The 15,000-nt window shown below is 38.4% G+C and overlaps 2 protein-coding genes across 2 annotated transcripts in view; one reads left to right on the top strand and one right to left on the bottom strand.

Annotated features, from left to right (window-relative positions):
• Positions 1–11,113, top strand: part of LOC137974742 (calcium-transporting ATPase sarcoplasmic/endoplasmic reticulum type-like) — a 27,588-nt gene extending 16,475 nt beyond the window's left edge. Inside the window, 9 exon segments of the mRNA XM_068821701.1 lie at positions 2,355–2,415; positions 2,505–2,577; positions 2,789–2,961; positions 3,371–3,497; positions 5,123–5,411; positions 5,606–5,739; positions 5,913–6,030; positions 6,820–6,931; positions 7,732–11,113. Coding sequence (XP_068677802.1) covers positions 2,355–2,415; positions 2,505–2,577; positions 2,789–2,961; positions 3,371–3,497; positions 5,123–5,411; positions 5,606–5,739; positions 5,913–6,030; positions 6,820–6,931; positions 7,732–7,784 — 1,140 coding nt within the window. The 3' untranslated portion in view covers positions 7,785–11,113.
• Positions 11,114–11,246: 133 nt separating this feature from the next.
• The window catches only part of LOC137974744 (protein phosphatase 1D-like), a 7,223-nt gene continuing 3,469 nt past the window's right edge, over positions 11,247–15,000 (bottom strand). Inside the window, exons 2-4 of the mRNA XM_068821706.1 lie at positions 14,194–14,544; positions 13,472–13,682; positions 11,247–12,018 (exon numbers count right to left, since the gene is read on the bottom strand). Coding sequence (XP_068677807.1) covers positions 11,682–12,018; positions 13,472–13,682; positions 14,194–14,544 — 899 coding nt within the window. The 3' untranslated portion in view covers positions 11,247–11,681. The remainder of the gene's footprint in view (positions 12,019–13,471; positions 13,683–14,193; positions 14,545–15,000) is intronic.

Below are 15,000 nucleotides of genomic sequence, written 5' to 3'. Positions count from 1 at the left end.
GAAATTGACAAAATTTTTGGCGGCATACCAGCATGTTTTGTTTACATGCTCTTGAAGTTTTCAGGTTTTCCATGAGAGCAGAGATGTTTATGAATCTGTCTTGGAGTCTTGAAGAGTTATAACCATCTATCTCCCCATGAGTTTCCAAAGACATGATACAGTGTATATGGAATTTAGTGTACTTGACCAAAATGACGAAGGCAAGCATGTTGTGTTGAATGACAATCTCATGTGCTTCAGAATTGCTGTTTCTTCGTCAAAACATATCAAAGGAACGAATTTTTCTTGATTAAAGCTACACCAGATTGTTCGAGGGGTTGTAAACAAATGTTAAGAACAAACCTGTTGAAAGGATTGATCTATGTAGCTCTACTTCAGATCATCCGAAGGCCTGGGCTTGTCTGAAAAGTGACTTTCTTTAAACGATAATGATGAGCAAGATACTAGAAAGACCAAAGAAAAGACTTCATGCAACAAAAAAAACTCCTCTTGAAAGGTACATTATTACTGAGAAGCAAGGAAGATTAGAACAGAAGAGATAGATGATTCAGCAACTGCAAGAAAACTGAAAATATATGTGAAGCCGAAGTGAAACTAGAAAGATTGAAGAGGAAATACATGTATTTCTGCGTCTAGGGCATTCTGCACGCATGCTCTTCCTTGTTGTTTCAAGGAGCATTTGAAATCTTGATCTAAAGCAACTCCTGGGCGGTAATTTACCTCCTTCCAAACTTGTTAACTTTGATTTTTTTTGTCTCCATTGCAAAATGAGCAGAGACGTCATTAGGCCAGTCAAGGAAAAACCTAAAAACTTCAAGAGCCCATGAACAAAACATTTTTTTATTTTTATTTATTTATTTTTTGCCACAGAAAGAAGAAATTAAAATACAAATATTAACAATCAAAAAAGAGAAGATGGAAAGAAAAATTATTGAATTACATTGGTGGCGAGGAGGCCTAAAAGAAACTACTAAGCTTATGTAAATTAGGCCTCCCCAAGTAAAAGTATCTATCTATTGTTGACATGCAAGTTGGCAACGGAGAATACAATTGTTACAAACATTTAGTTATTTAACGTGTTGAAATATAAAGTAATGAACGGAAATTAAAAACAGTTTAAACTTACAAGTTGGTAATGAAGCATACAATTACAAACACTTAGTCATTTAATTAAGGTGTTGAAATATGTAAACAGTTGTGAAAGTAAAATTACAGGGTGAAAACAATTTGACACAGGAAGAACAAAATACTTAATTTTCAGAATAGTTGTTAAAAAAGAATGACTTAAGTGCTTTCTTGAAGGAAGCTGTTGAGGAAGAATTCATTATATCAATGTCAAGAGAATTGTAAAATTTAGGTCCCTGATAGAAAACAGAAAATTGTTTAATGTTAGTCCGACAGAAAGGCAGACGAAATGCATGAGAGTTTCTCGAATAATATGTGTGAATTTGACTGTTTAGAGTGAATTTGCTAGCTAACTTGGGAGGAAGAGTTCGAATTTGATAGGAGAACATGAATTGACCAAGTTGTAACAGGTTAAGATCATGGAATTTTAGGATTCCAAGTTTCTTAAATATAGGGTCAGAATGAGCATTAAAATGAGATTTATCTATGATTCTCACCACTCTTTTCTGCAATTTTACCAGACGAACAAGGTTAGTTTTATAGGTGGACGCCCAAACTTTTATTTAAATTTATTCAGGACACAACCGCCAACGTTTCACTGGTCAAAAGTGACACATAACCGGACAAACCATTACTTTATTGTTAAAATTTAAAAAACGATCTCTGGCTAAAAATAATGATTAAAAAAACTACGAGCTTTCGACTGCCCGAACTGCAGTCTTCGACGGGTAAAATGAATGATAAGAAATCGATGAGAAAATTTAAATAAAAACGTAAATTGTAATTACGTAAATTTTGCAATTTGCAAAATTTGCAATTTACGTTTTACGTTTTTATTTAAATTTTCTCATCGATTTCTTATCATTCATTTTACCCGTCGAAGACTGCAGTTCGGGCAGTCGAAAGCTCGTAGTTTTTTAATCATTTTAGCCAGAGATCGTTTTTTAAATTTTAACTATGTTCCATCCTGGCTGCGGCCCTTCAATATTTTCACATTACTTTATTACTTAACATCTATCATACATTATTTGTGTCAGGTTACCACCAATGCATTGACCATTGCCTTAGAATAAGGAATAAAAATAGAAAAATGTTATTATTCTTTCATACTCTGCATCACTGTTTAATTTTAAGGTCAGATCCATACAAAAGAATAGTTGAAGTTTGTCATTTAAATAAACTGTATTGGCTGAAGACAATAATATTAATTTTGTTTTACTGGTATAAAGGCTACAGCTGAAGCTATCTGCAGAAGAATTGGCATTTTTGGACAAGATGAAGACACAACAGGTATCAATCAAGCAAAGCTCAGATGGCATTGTATTTATACTAAATTTGTAGTTTTCTGTTCATGTTGATTGTTTGTATTTGGTCCTTAGGTCTGTCTTACTCTGGCCGTGAATTTGATGAGTTAACATCAGAAGAGCAGAGGATAGCTTGTTTAAATGCCAGGTAATTTTGCTTTTTTTTGTGGAATCTCTATCACAAAGATTGGCAAACTTCAACTTATTGTAGAAGCTGCATAGTGACTCTTGGGTTCATTTTTCTATCCATAGAGTCGTACCAATAATATTGAAGGTTTTCAACGATATGATTGCTCCTCTCAACATCAGTTATTGCAGCTGTTGGTTGTCACTTTGTTTATGTTTTTTGTTTTTTTCAGATTGTTTTCACGGGTTGAACCATCTCATAAGAGCAAGATTGTTGAATATCTTCAAGCTGAAGGTGAAATTTCAGCCATGACTGGGGATGGAGTGAATGATGCTCCAGCACTGAAGAAAGCTGAGATTGGAGTGGCCATGGGGTCTGGTACAGCTGTGGCAAAATCTGCTTCTGGTATCCTTTTTCATAATAAAGAACCAATCAATTGCACAAAAATGAAGTCGCCATAGCAGTGAAATTTTAGCTGTTGCTAGTTTCACAATCACAATAGTGGTTAAACATGGTTAGATGTGTTCTTAGCATTCCTCACCTTGCAAGTGGTTTTAATGCTATCCACAATTAAACAAGCAACTTGCAAAGGGGCAAAGTGATGTAACACTATCCATTCTCTGAGTCCTAATGGTTGACTTTGTCCTATGCATGTTGTTCTGTAGTTTTTCAAGAGGTTTTCTCTTGGTTAACGATCAGTCATCATGCTGGACACTGTCTGCATTTTTACTGGGAGGACGTTGACTGTCTGATTGCTCACTTAATGGTGTTCAGCTGGTGCTGTTGAATGAGAGGTTCCTTAATCAAATGACAGAAATGGTATTGGCAGATGACAACTTTTCAACCATTGTGGCAGCTGTGGAGGAGGGAAGGTCTATTTACGATAACACCAAACAGTTTATCCGTTACTTGATTTCCTCAAACATTGGAGAAGTTGTCAGGTAATTGCAATGTCCTGTAGTAAGTGGTGCTAAAATTGGCAAGGCATTCCTAAACAAAGGAAGGTAGAATTTGAGCCCTTAGGGGGGGGGGGGGGGGGGGGGCAGTCTGAGGGCATGCTTCCCCAGCATCCTTGTGCACTCAAGTGGGTGCATTTGCATCACTTCAAATGTGCAATTTCTATTTTTCTTGTTGGATTCCTGCAAGGGTATGGCCTGGTGAGAACACTGGGTGGTCATGGATTCGAATCCCATTCAAGACTTTTTTTTTTGGGTGGAGGAGGGGGGGGGGGGGCTTCCCTTATAACTACTTAAAGGGGCTGTGTCACAGCAGTGCAATTAATTTTGTTTCCATTTACCATTTACTACAACAAGTTGCAAAAATAGTAGAGGCACTTCACCCTCCTCCCTTATCAGTGTTCTAGCAAGACAAAAAAAATGTTGCAAACTTAAGCAGTCAACATTGAAAGGGGGAGAGGGGAAGGGAAGTGGGAAAAGTTTAAATTCTAGATACGGCTGGTATTGGAAGCTAGAAAAGGTGTATTTTAATGGAAGTGTCTAAACAATTTTGCAACTTGTTGTAGCTTCTTCTCACCATACAACTTAACATTAACTCAGAAACTACTTTTAACAGCACAAACCAAAGCTTTGTGACGAAAACATTTCTGTCAAGCATACATAATTAAAGTTACAAACAACAGAGATCAACTTTGAAAAACTCTGAACAGTTTTCAAAAATGCCAATCACAATCCAGTTTAACCCTCTTCAATTTTGCCCATCCCTGCATACGACTTTTGAATTTGCTGTTTTATTCAAATCTTCCCTCAATGAATTTGCTGTTTTATTCAAATCTTCCCTCAATGTTATAAGTACTTATTTTTTATGTTTTGCTTGATTTTGATTGTCAGTTTCTAGTCGTCAAATTTCACGAATTTTGTGACACAGCCCCTTTTAAGTTGCTGGACTAACTGTGATGATCTTTCCCACTTTCACTTCATTCTAATTTGCTGTTCAAATATATGAAATCACATATCCATTTTAAAAAATATATAATTTATATTATATGACTTCACAGAAGTTTAGGTTTCACGAGTAACCATTGTCTTAATACATTAAACCGATGGTTACTCGTGAAACCTAAACTTCTGTGAAGTCATAGTTATTGCTCCTCAATCGATTGAGTTGAATGCTCTACGAAATATGTTCTACTCAAAAAAAACAAATTGTAATATATATATATATAAAATGAAATGACGTGATAAATTGATCATCAGCTAAAAGTGCTCAATGGGTTTACCAGAGCTTTGAATAGATACGTAGACTTGAACTAGGTCAAAAACATTGACCAATGTTTTTGACCTAGTTCAAGTCTACGTATCTATATATATATATATATATATATATATAGTGAGTAAAAAGGAAGCGAGGACGGACAACTTCTGACGTTAAAAAGTTAAAAAATTAAAAATTTACTAAAACGTTTCGGTCAAAGACCTTCTTCAGTTTGGACTAGGAATCTTGCAGATCCTCCTGACGTGGTGACACCTTTGTTGGCCTGAGAGACTCACTATATATATATATGTATATTCGGTTTTGTTGTTAAAATAACTTCTCCAATGTATTTCAGCATTTTCCTAACAGCTGCCCTTGGAATGCCTGAAGCTCTCATCCCTGTGCAGTTGTTATGGGTAAATCTTATGACTGATGGACCTCCTGCCACAGCACTTAGCTTCAACCCTCCTGACGTAGACATCATGATGAAGCCACCGCGCAAAGCCAAGGAAGCTCTTATTAGTGGCTGGCTCTTCTTCAGATACATGGCAATTGGAATCTATGTTGGTGTGGCTACTGTTGCGGCCTCTGCTTGGTGGTTCATGTATTACGAACAGGGGCCTAAATTAACTTATTACCAACTAGTAAGTGGCAGTATTACGGTTTATCCAAGCACCCTAGTGTTTGATTAAGGCAGGTACATGTATAGCTCTAGCAAATTGATGAGCTCTGATTACCTCTTTGCCATGACTTTGTTGCATGATGTCTGCAATAACATTGCTCTGACATTGGTGTTCGATTCAGTTAGTCTCAACTTCATGTAATTTATGTTTTGTAGACACATCACATGCAGTGTGCAAGTGACCCTTCAAGTTTTGTTGGTGTAAAATGCGAAGTTTTTAGCGATCTTCATCCAATGACTATGGCACTTTCAGTCCTGGTCACAATAGAAATGTTCAATGCCTTAAACAGGTTAGTTAAAATCTTATAGAATTCCTTACTCCTGTAAACTGTCAATTGATTGTCCTGAATCCTACCAATAACTTTATTTCACTTGTCATGTATTTTCAGCATTCGTTTTCTTAAAATGTTATATTCCCTTGAATTGTTGATAGGTGAATTGTTGACATTTTTCTTTATTTTAGCTTGAGTGAAAACCAGAGCTTGTTTGTAATGCCACCGTGGCGGAACCCATCCCTTATAACAGCCATCGCTGCTTCATTTATCATGCATTTTGTCATTCTCTATTTCAAGATTACTAACGTAAGTACTGGTAATAATGAAGTTGCTACTTGTAAACAACTTCGCTCTTTGAATTACATGATTGGGTGGGTATTTTTTTAATGGGAGTGGAACTAATGACTACAGAGGATACAATTTTGCTGCAGCTTGGTAACAGGCAAAAGGACAACAGAGAGACAACTGAGTCCTTGGCAGGAATCGAACCTACGACCTCCATACCACCAGTCGGATGCTCTACGCATTGAGCTAATAGAACTCCTGGGGGAGGTGGGTCGGACCTTAAGATTCAAGACCTAGATAAATGAGAGACCTCCCTAGGAGTTCCAGTTGCTCATTGTGTAGAGCGTCTCACCGGTGTTACACAGAGGTCATAGGTTCAAATCTGATTTTTCAGTTGTCCTTTTACCCCCTTGCCAGGCAACTTGTATCCTATCCTTCCCATGGGTGCATTACACGGTACTAATGACTATAGTTGAGGTACAGGAAATTGTCATTTCATCTGGTTCCTTTATGAGTTTCCTCGCCACTAAATGTCTTAAAAAGCATATTATAATATTGTCATTGATACTGAGAATTGTGGCAAAAATAAACTGAAACTGCTTATCATTATTTGCACTGACGAAAGGGTCAATGCTTGAAACATACTCACAAATTTTTCTTTTAGCTGTTGATTTGTTTGATAAAACCAAAGTTTTGTTTCCCTCCCCATCAACTCTGCACCACAGTTTTCTTTAGCCATTAACCCTTGATTCATTATTATTATTATTATTATTTATTATTATTTATGCATTAGTGTTGGTTTTCTTTCAGACCATTTTCCGTATTACACCTTTAAATTTGGAGGAATGGGAAGCAGTTCTTTACTTCAGTTTCCCTGTCATCATACTGGACGAATTTCTCAAACTCGTCTCCAGGACTATTGGTAAACATTCGTTTTTTTCAACTTTTAGAACATGTACAACAGGAAGATGCCCTACCTTGCCTGTCATCTGTGTTTGTAAACTAATAAAGTTTAATGGTTTGGGATGCCCATCTTTGGAAAAAAGGAACCTTGACTATTAGAAGCCATCCATACCCTAAGGGGACCTGTCATTGAGGACCTGTCAGTGGGCAATTGACTGGATGTTTAACATGGCAATTGCCTGGTTGCTAACTCTGATAACCTTCTGTGTAAAACCCTAACAATACTCCCCTTTCCAAGGCATAGGTCAAAGATTATGGGAAGTAAGAACGAGGGTTTGTCGAAAAGTGTAAGAAGGATGCAAATGCACCTCTTTCTTGTATGCATTATGTATGTATGGTGGGAGGCGCGGTGGCCTCATGGTTAGAGTGCTCGATTCTGGATCGAGTTGTCCGGGTTCGGGTCCTGGCCGGGGACATTGTGTTGTGTTCTTGGGCAAGACACTTTACTCCCTCGGTGCCTCTCTCCACCCAGGTGTATAAATGGGTACCGGCGAATTTAATGCTGGGGGTAACCCTGCGATGGACTAGCATCCCATCCAGGGGGGAGTATAAATACTCCTAGTCGCTTCATGCTACAGAAACCTGAGATAAGCGCCGGCCTGATGAGCCTTCTGGCTCGTAAGCAGAGACTTTACCTTACCTTGTAAGCATTAACGTTTTCACTGCATAATGCAGACCGGAATTGTACTCCTTGTAATCAGTAACATAACAGCTTTTGTCATGTTTCTTACAAAGTACTTTTGTTTTTGTTTTTTTCAGCTTTAGCTGAACCTTCTCATCCTTCTCCACCAACTAAAGTGAAGTCAAACTGATCGCGGATAGCAGCATGCTGGTCGTGCTTGCTCTGGAGCATAACAATCCTTGGTCATCACCATGGAAAGCTGCTTTTCAAGAATTTGTAGTGTTTCAGTTTTGGCAGTGAAGACTGGTTTTCCTGAAGTGCCACAAGCATAAGCACTAACATACCCAAAGTTCAGTTATTTGTACCGTTCTGCGCATCTCCAGATACTCGGATTTCCTATCGGTGATTTTTACTAATACAGTGATATTTTTGCTCAGTTTAAAACTATCCGGAGAAAGTAGATCTTAGTAAGTACTCTTGGTATTCGAAAAGAAAATTGGGGGTAACCATGCATTTTTGAGAGATAATTAAGCTTCAATTTGAGAAAGAACGCCATACATTGCTTTGTATTTTAAAGCTTTTTACAAATATTATTCATGAATTATCTTTGAAAAATGCGTGGTTACCCCCAATTTTCTTTTTGGATTTCAATAACACTTGTTAAGATCTACATTTCCTGCATAATCACACACCGGGGCAAAAATATCTTTAATTAGTAGGCACCGTCCTTAATTCCTTTTGTCTGTGTATTTTGCTTATGCTTGTATCGCATGTTTAAAAACCACCCTAGTACCTTTTTTAAACGGATGCAAAACTGTTAATTATAAATACTGAATATTAAGTTTATTTTTTAAGATATGATTTGTGAGAAATGTGTCCTGATAACGAGGTGAAAACTTGCTAGATGTAATTTTTGATTGCTGGACGTAGCGGTTAACTTTTTTAGTAACAAAAACAGTTGCACAACTCATCTTGTTATATAGCTGAATTTTTTCACCGAGCAGCACGCACTGTCATTGGTTACTTTGAGGTCACATGATATCTAACAATAAAACTGTTTCCCACCAAAAGGCTCGGCGCGGGCAACAGTGCGAAATCTATGACGTCAGAGGGTAACAGTGCACTTTTACCCGCGAATGTTGACCGACGACCACCGTTGCTGTTGCCATTGCATGTTCTTCTTTTTGTGCTATATAACAAATCAATTAATGACTGGTCCCTTGGGAAACAGTTCATTTTGTTTCCCTCGAATCTCAATTTTTCCCTCGGCTGCACCTCAGGGAAACATTGAGATTATCGGGAAAAAAAATGAACTGTGTTCCTTGAGACCAGTCATTATGCAGTTCAGTAGCATGGGAAATTTATAATTATCTAAAGGTTCATTAAAAGCAACTTATTTATTCATGCCCTATAAAACGAGTTAAAATTAGTTGTGAAATGAAATGGAAGCATGATCCTAACTCTTGTTTTATCTTTTATTTGTATTTCATATACCTTTCATTTCTTTTCACAATGTTGTCATAGCTATCAATATCTGATTAGTTCAAGGTTGGGGTAAGGGAATAAATAGTTTTAACTTGAAAGGTTGGAGTTTGCATGACCCGGAATGAATTGAGCAGTGACATTTAAAGAAAGTGTAGTACTGTCGTGTATGGGTTGTGGCAACAGTAATGATTAAGGGTATTCAACGCATTTGAGGTGAATGAAGTAAAACTTTTACTCCAGTGTTTTACAATAGGCGCTGTTCTTTGCCTAGCATTTCCAAGCTACACTCGGAAAATACACTTGCAAAAGCTTTTTTTTAAGTGATCCAAGTTTGTACAAGTTCTCGACCCAGTTGATGATACTTGCCTTTCATATTGTGAGGACGAGAGCAGTAATAAATCATTAAAATTAAAGGGATAGTGTCACGCTATTTCAGTCAAACTTCAACACACTAAAATACGTCTTTGCATCAATCAGGATCACAAAATGATGGTGTAGTTTTGTTGCCAATAACAACTGAAGTGCACTGAAGAAATTCTTTGTTATTTGCATCCATGGATGGAGAGGATGGAAAGGGATTGAAACAAGTTTTTTCAAGTTTGGAAATTTTGTCCGCAGAAAGTCGCCAAAAATTAACTACGAATAGCTCTTTGCGCAATAAGTATATTTCATATCTTGTCAGTGGGTTCTCAGGAATATTTTACGTGTGAACTAAGGTACAATTTTTTTTTCTTCCCAGTTTTGACATAAAAACAGCAAATTAAGCATGACAGTGCCCCTTCAATTGAGGACGGTGCCGAATACTGTTATTGCGCATACGTTTTGCGCGTCGAAACACTCGGGTTTCCTATCGGTGATGCTTACCGATACAGGGATATTTTTGTGCGTTAATAACTATCCGGAGAAAGTAGATCTTAGTAGGTACGCTTGGTATCCAAAAACAAAATTGGGGGTAACCATGTGTTTTTGAGAAATAATTTAACTTAAATTTGAGAAAGAACGCCATACATTGCTTTGTATTTTAAAGCTTTTTACAATATTATTCATGAATTGTCCAGAGACAAACACATACCGTGCATTTCACCTTTCTAACTTTCATGTATTCATGAATTATCTTTGAAAAATATGCCTTCATGCGTGGTTACCCCCAATTTTCTTTTTGGATTTCAATAACACTTGTTAAGATCTACATTTCCTGCATAATCATAAACCGGGGAAAAATATCTTTTAATTAGTAAGCACCGTCCTCAATTGATATCACCATGAGCATAACTTGGTTTGCTAATTTTTTTTTTGTATTAAACAAGTATAAAATAACAGGTTCTGTATTTGAACGTGTATGCTATTCTCAACTGAAAGGTTGTGTGGAAAGGGCTGTGAGCAGTTGTACGTGAACTTTTTCATCAGGAGTTTTAACATATAGTTATGTTCAGCAAGTATTTTTATCGACGTGGAAGTAGGGATAAACGTGCTACCCAGTGTCTATATTGTTAGGAATGGTAGTACAGGTAGCTAACCGCTGTAAATGAAGCAGTCCAGCATTAGACGTTGGCAGCAATTTCTTACTAAAGAAGAATCCGATTTCTTACTACAAAGAAGATGGCAGTAGGTCTTATTATAATAGTTGTTTTTAAATAAAAACCTATCCTAATTGTTGAAGGCTTAAGAAAGTTGTCAGTGTTGAGGATACCATGGCTGAGTTGATAAATAATTCAGTAATCGTTATTGCAAATTAGAGTACACTAAAGTGTATTTTAAACAGTCTGTTAGCATGCTCTTTTCTGTGATTTCAGTTGTGGTAACCAGTGACACTTGCACGAAAGGGATATCCTTGTGCGTTCTTCCCGCACTAATTAGCTGAGCACAAGTATTCGCAAATCCCCCGTGCTTTAGGGGGGCGACTTTCTGAGCGCGTTGGCTCAAACAGCAAGAAAGAAGAAAACGAGCTAAAGTTATTTATTTTGTAATTGTTCACATCATTCTTTACTGGTCCTGCCACACATTTATTCGCTAATAAATAATTAAATATCCTCATATTTGGTTGATATTTTTTTGCGTTCTATTAATCTATTTGGAAATTACTATAAGAAAGCTGCATTTGATTGAAAATCTAGTACATCTGGAAAAAAAAGCAGGTACGTGTACTTGCGCATCAAATTTTCACAGCATCAGCAGCATGAGAAAGTACTTGACCGCAAAAAAGACTACTTTTCGCGTTAATAGTTATTCATATTTTTGACGGGTTTTGAGTATTAACAACTCTACATGTTTCCTCTTTTTTTAAATATATACATACACACCACTACACGTTATAAAAGATAACTTGGGAATGGTGTTGCGTTGTAGTACTTTAAGCGCAAATCAGTTCACACGTCGTTAAGACTTGAGATATCTCTTCACCTTGCCAAGGAAGCGAAAAACCTCACAGCTGATTAGATTAGAGCTTAAATGGTATTAATTATTCAGCTTTTGCGGAAATGGTGTTACAAGTGATAATGGGAACGAGAGGAAGGGTAGACGAATTGCCACACCCACCAGGGGTGGTACAGGTACATTTCCACCTCGAAGTGCACTCTGGAAGACCTGGAAGACAAGTGCGTCATTATAAACCAGTTTTCTCCCTCCCAGTATCCGCCAGAACAGCTTGTCCATTTTTCAGTGATATTGGGTTCGAACATCGAAAAGCTAACTTCCTGACAAGAGCAGGTTTGTGACTCGATAACGAGTCTTGATTTGGTGTTTTATCGCTGTCTTGCGATGAGTCTGTGGATTCTTTTGTTTCTGTCTCTGAAGCATCTTCGTTTAGAGTGGTGTCCAGTCGGGGAATTTTCTGAGGAGGTTCGGCCTGACTTGCGTCTTCGAAGTGTACAACAATAACACTAGTATTGTCAGCTCTCAACTCTCTTTCTCGCCATCTCGCTAATGCTCGTTGAATCAACCTTTGAGGAAGTCAAAAAATACGGTCAGTGGCAAGAAACAAGGCAGTAAGTCGTTTTAGTTTGGCAAGTATTATGCCTGGTTCAATTATCTGTGTTTCCATTTCACTCCCCTCTCCGCGATACAACCCCCCTTGCATGTGCAATGTTTTACTTTCTTGTCAGTGTATTTCCAGTCCCCGGGACTCCTCGTCGTCGACCACAACTGCATCGCTTTGCGCGTAAAATCATAGATTACTTTACGGTAAAATGGGAGAAGAAAAAGAAAACGATTCACCCCCAGGAGAGAGATTTTCTCCTTAGGGATTGCCCGTGTGAATAGCAACAGATAAAAATCAGTAATGCATCACAAGAAAAATTAATTAATAAGGAAGACCGGTTGAATATTGATTCGGTTGATCCCTTGGAAAAAGCACCATTACTTTCGTTTTACACTCAAATGTTTATTGTTGCGATTTTCCGAACATCTAACATGCATCACCGATTTCAAGAATTTTGTAAGGAAATGCAGTTTGGACCCGCGCTTCTGATAATCTGATAGTGAAATTGCAAACCGTTCGCAAAAAGCCAAAAGTGTACTGATGTATCGAAAACGTTAAACACGAAGACGCACTATAAAAGGCGTGGTACCGTAGGCACATGCAAATGATTTATCAATCCACCGTGGACGCATACGAAGCTCTGTCATAATTTATGCAATAAAAAAGCCCCTTATAGCAATCTGTCCGTCCGTTATCTGTCGTTCTTTATTTAATCCCCAGTCGCTTTTTCTCGCGCTAGAAATATCTTTTAGGGCTTCCGTCCCTGTGCTGCTGTTTGTTGATCACCATCTATTCTTGGATAATTAATCAGTCGTGCTTAAATTAATTCGAACAAAAGAAGTGCGTACAGCGACCCCTTTTATAGTGCGTCTTCGTGTTTAAGCTCAGGTGCACTTTTATTACTTGACCTTCTCAGCTCTAAGCTGGTGAAAGACGTCATAATCTTGCCCCAGTTCAAAGGCCTGATAACTTTATCCGGTCGATAAGTCACTATCGGTCAGTTTTAACCTCTGCAAAGATTTCAGTACTTCCCTTCGTAACTGTGAATATGAACACTCTAAGCCGGGAAACATCTAGTTAAAAGGTATGTAAGAAAATGATGGCTAATGCTTAACTGAAGTGTATTTTATTCTATGGATAGTGACCTACAGAGTGTTTTCACTCGCGTGATCAGCAAACTTTGTTTTTTCACCGAAAAAAAAGAAAGCGTTTGCATGATAATAGAGCTCGATTCCCGGAGGATTAGTTGGAGACACCAACATGGCCGCCATTCCTTTGTTTAGGGACATCAACATGGCCGCCGTGACGTCACGTGAAAACACTATTCACGGGAAGAAGTTATCAGGCCATTGAACTCCTGGGGCCTGGCCGAGCATATTAACGAGGCTTTGAACCCACCTAACACCGGTGCGTACCTGTGAGACACGTCGCCCATATTGCAAATGTCGTCTTTGTCGAAGTTGTAAACAAATTTAACCACCTCCTCGACTCTCATCACTCCCCAAAGTCCATCTGATGCAATAACTAGAAATTTTTCCATCCCAGGAGTTATTTTATAAACTCGGACATCGGGTACTGGGGAGACTATGAACTCGCTCCGATAATAGTTAAAACTCCACAGATCACCTACAGACACCAGTAAAACAATAAATAATGTTCAGCAATCAGACTTACATGTAATATGTCAAAAACGAGTGCGAGTGTTTCATAAGGGGTTCCAAACACCGAGAAACAGATGACGCACGACGCCCTAGGCGGAGTGCTTTTATTGTTTCGAGGTGTTTGGAACCCTTGTTGAAACACGCGAACCACGAGTTTTAGACTTTGGCTTCTGTTCATCATAAAATTACTTTTTTAACGAGAAAAATTGAAGCCTGGGTTGGATTTAATCGTGGATTAGTGTTAATCGGCTTTCGAACAGCTGGACCCTGTACCGCCTTCATGTACTGAAATTGGCCGAAATAGAAATGACATGCAACGCCGTTTACAAAAAACCGGCCTCCATCCACCATCTTGTCGAGTCTAGCAAACCCATATTCTCTCCGGTAAGTCATGCCCCCCATTCTTCTGCTGTCAACTGTGTCTTGTGAAATGTGCTCTCAAGTTTAAAAGACAAAAAGGAGTTTTTATCACATACCAAGCGCTCTTGAAATCGCCAAGAAAGGCACCGACTCTCTTTCAGTGCTTCTTCTGACGGGACCCTTGTGGCCATGATGGACGGGCCTCTCCCATGCTACGCGTGGCACACCGTTTCGAGAAAGGACCTTTCCCCCGACAGCCTCAATCCTACTTTTTTCCGAAGGAACGTCGGGCTTGTGGTCGGCAGTTAGGGGAACCGCTTGGAGTTTTCTTTCCTTATTCAATCGTCCGAGTGCGGCTCCGGAATCACCAACGTGCGCTATATAAAGCGTTCTACCTTTCAATATCACCGCGGTCGCTGTTGTTCCGGAAGTACTTGGAAGCCCGTGTCTGGTGCGTGGCCATGAATCTACGAATAAAACGAGTTAAAAAACTAGTAAAATACTAAGCGCAGATATATTGAAGAAATTAAAAGGAAATCGAGAAACATTGGCATCGAGGCTGACACTAACTAACAGCTTGATTCCATTTAAATACTTTGAGATGTTTTTACGACAAAAGTTCACTGAGGTTAATCCCTGTCGGACAGGATTCAGGTAAGTGGATGAGAGACCATCGAAATACGACATGTCATTGCCTTTTGTAGGCCCCATATGCATCGTAATGCCTTTTTTCCCATCGGAATACTCATAGTGTGAATGAGTTTTGTCCTTAGTAGCATGAGAAGACTCGTATTTTACGGAATCCTGACCATTCGTCACTTTAGGAGACATAATAGGTGCTAGAAATGTATTCGTATGCAAATTAAGTGGACGGGTATTATAGAACCTAGCCGACGATGCATTTATGTAAAGGACGTCTATCG

Source organism: Montipora foliosa, chromosome 11 (genome assembly GCF_036669935.1).
Source record: "Montipora foliosa isolate CH-2021 chromosome 11, ASM3666993v2, whole genome shotgun sequence".
NCBI lineage: Eukaryota > Metazoa > Cnidaria > Anthozoa > Scleractinia > Acroporidae > Montipora > Montipora foliosa.
This window is presented reverse-complemented; position numbering and strand designations above follow the sequence as displayed.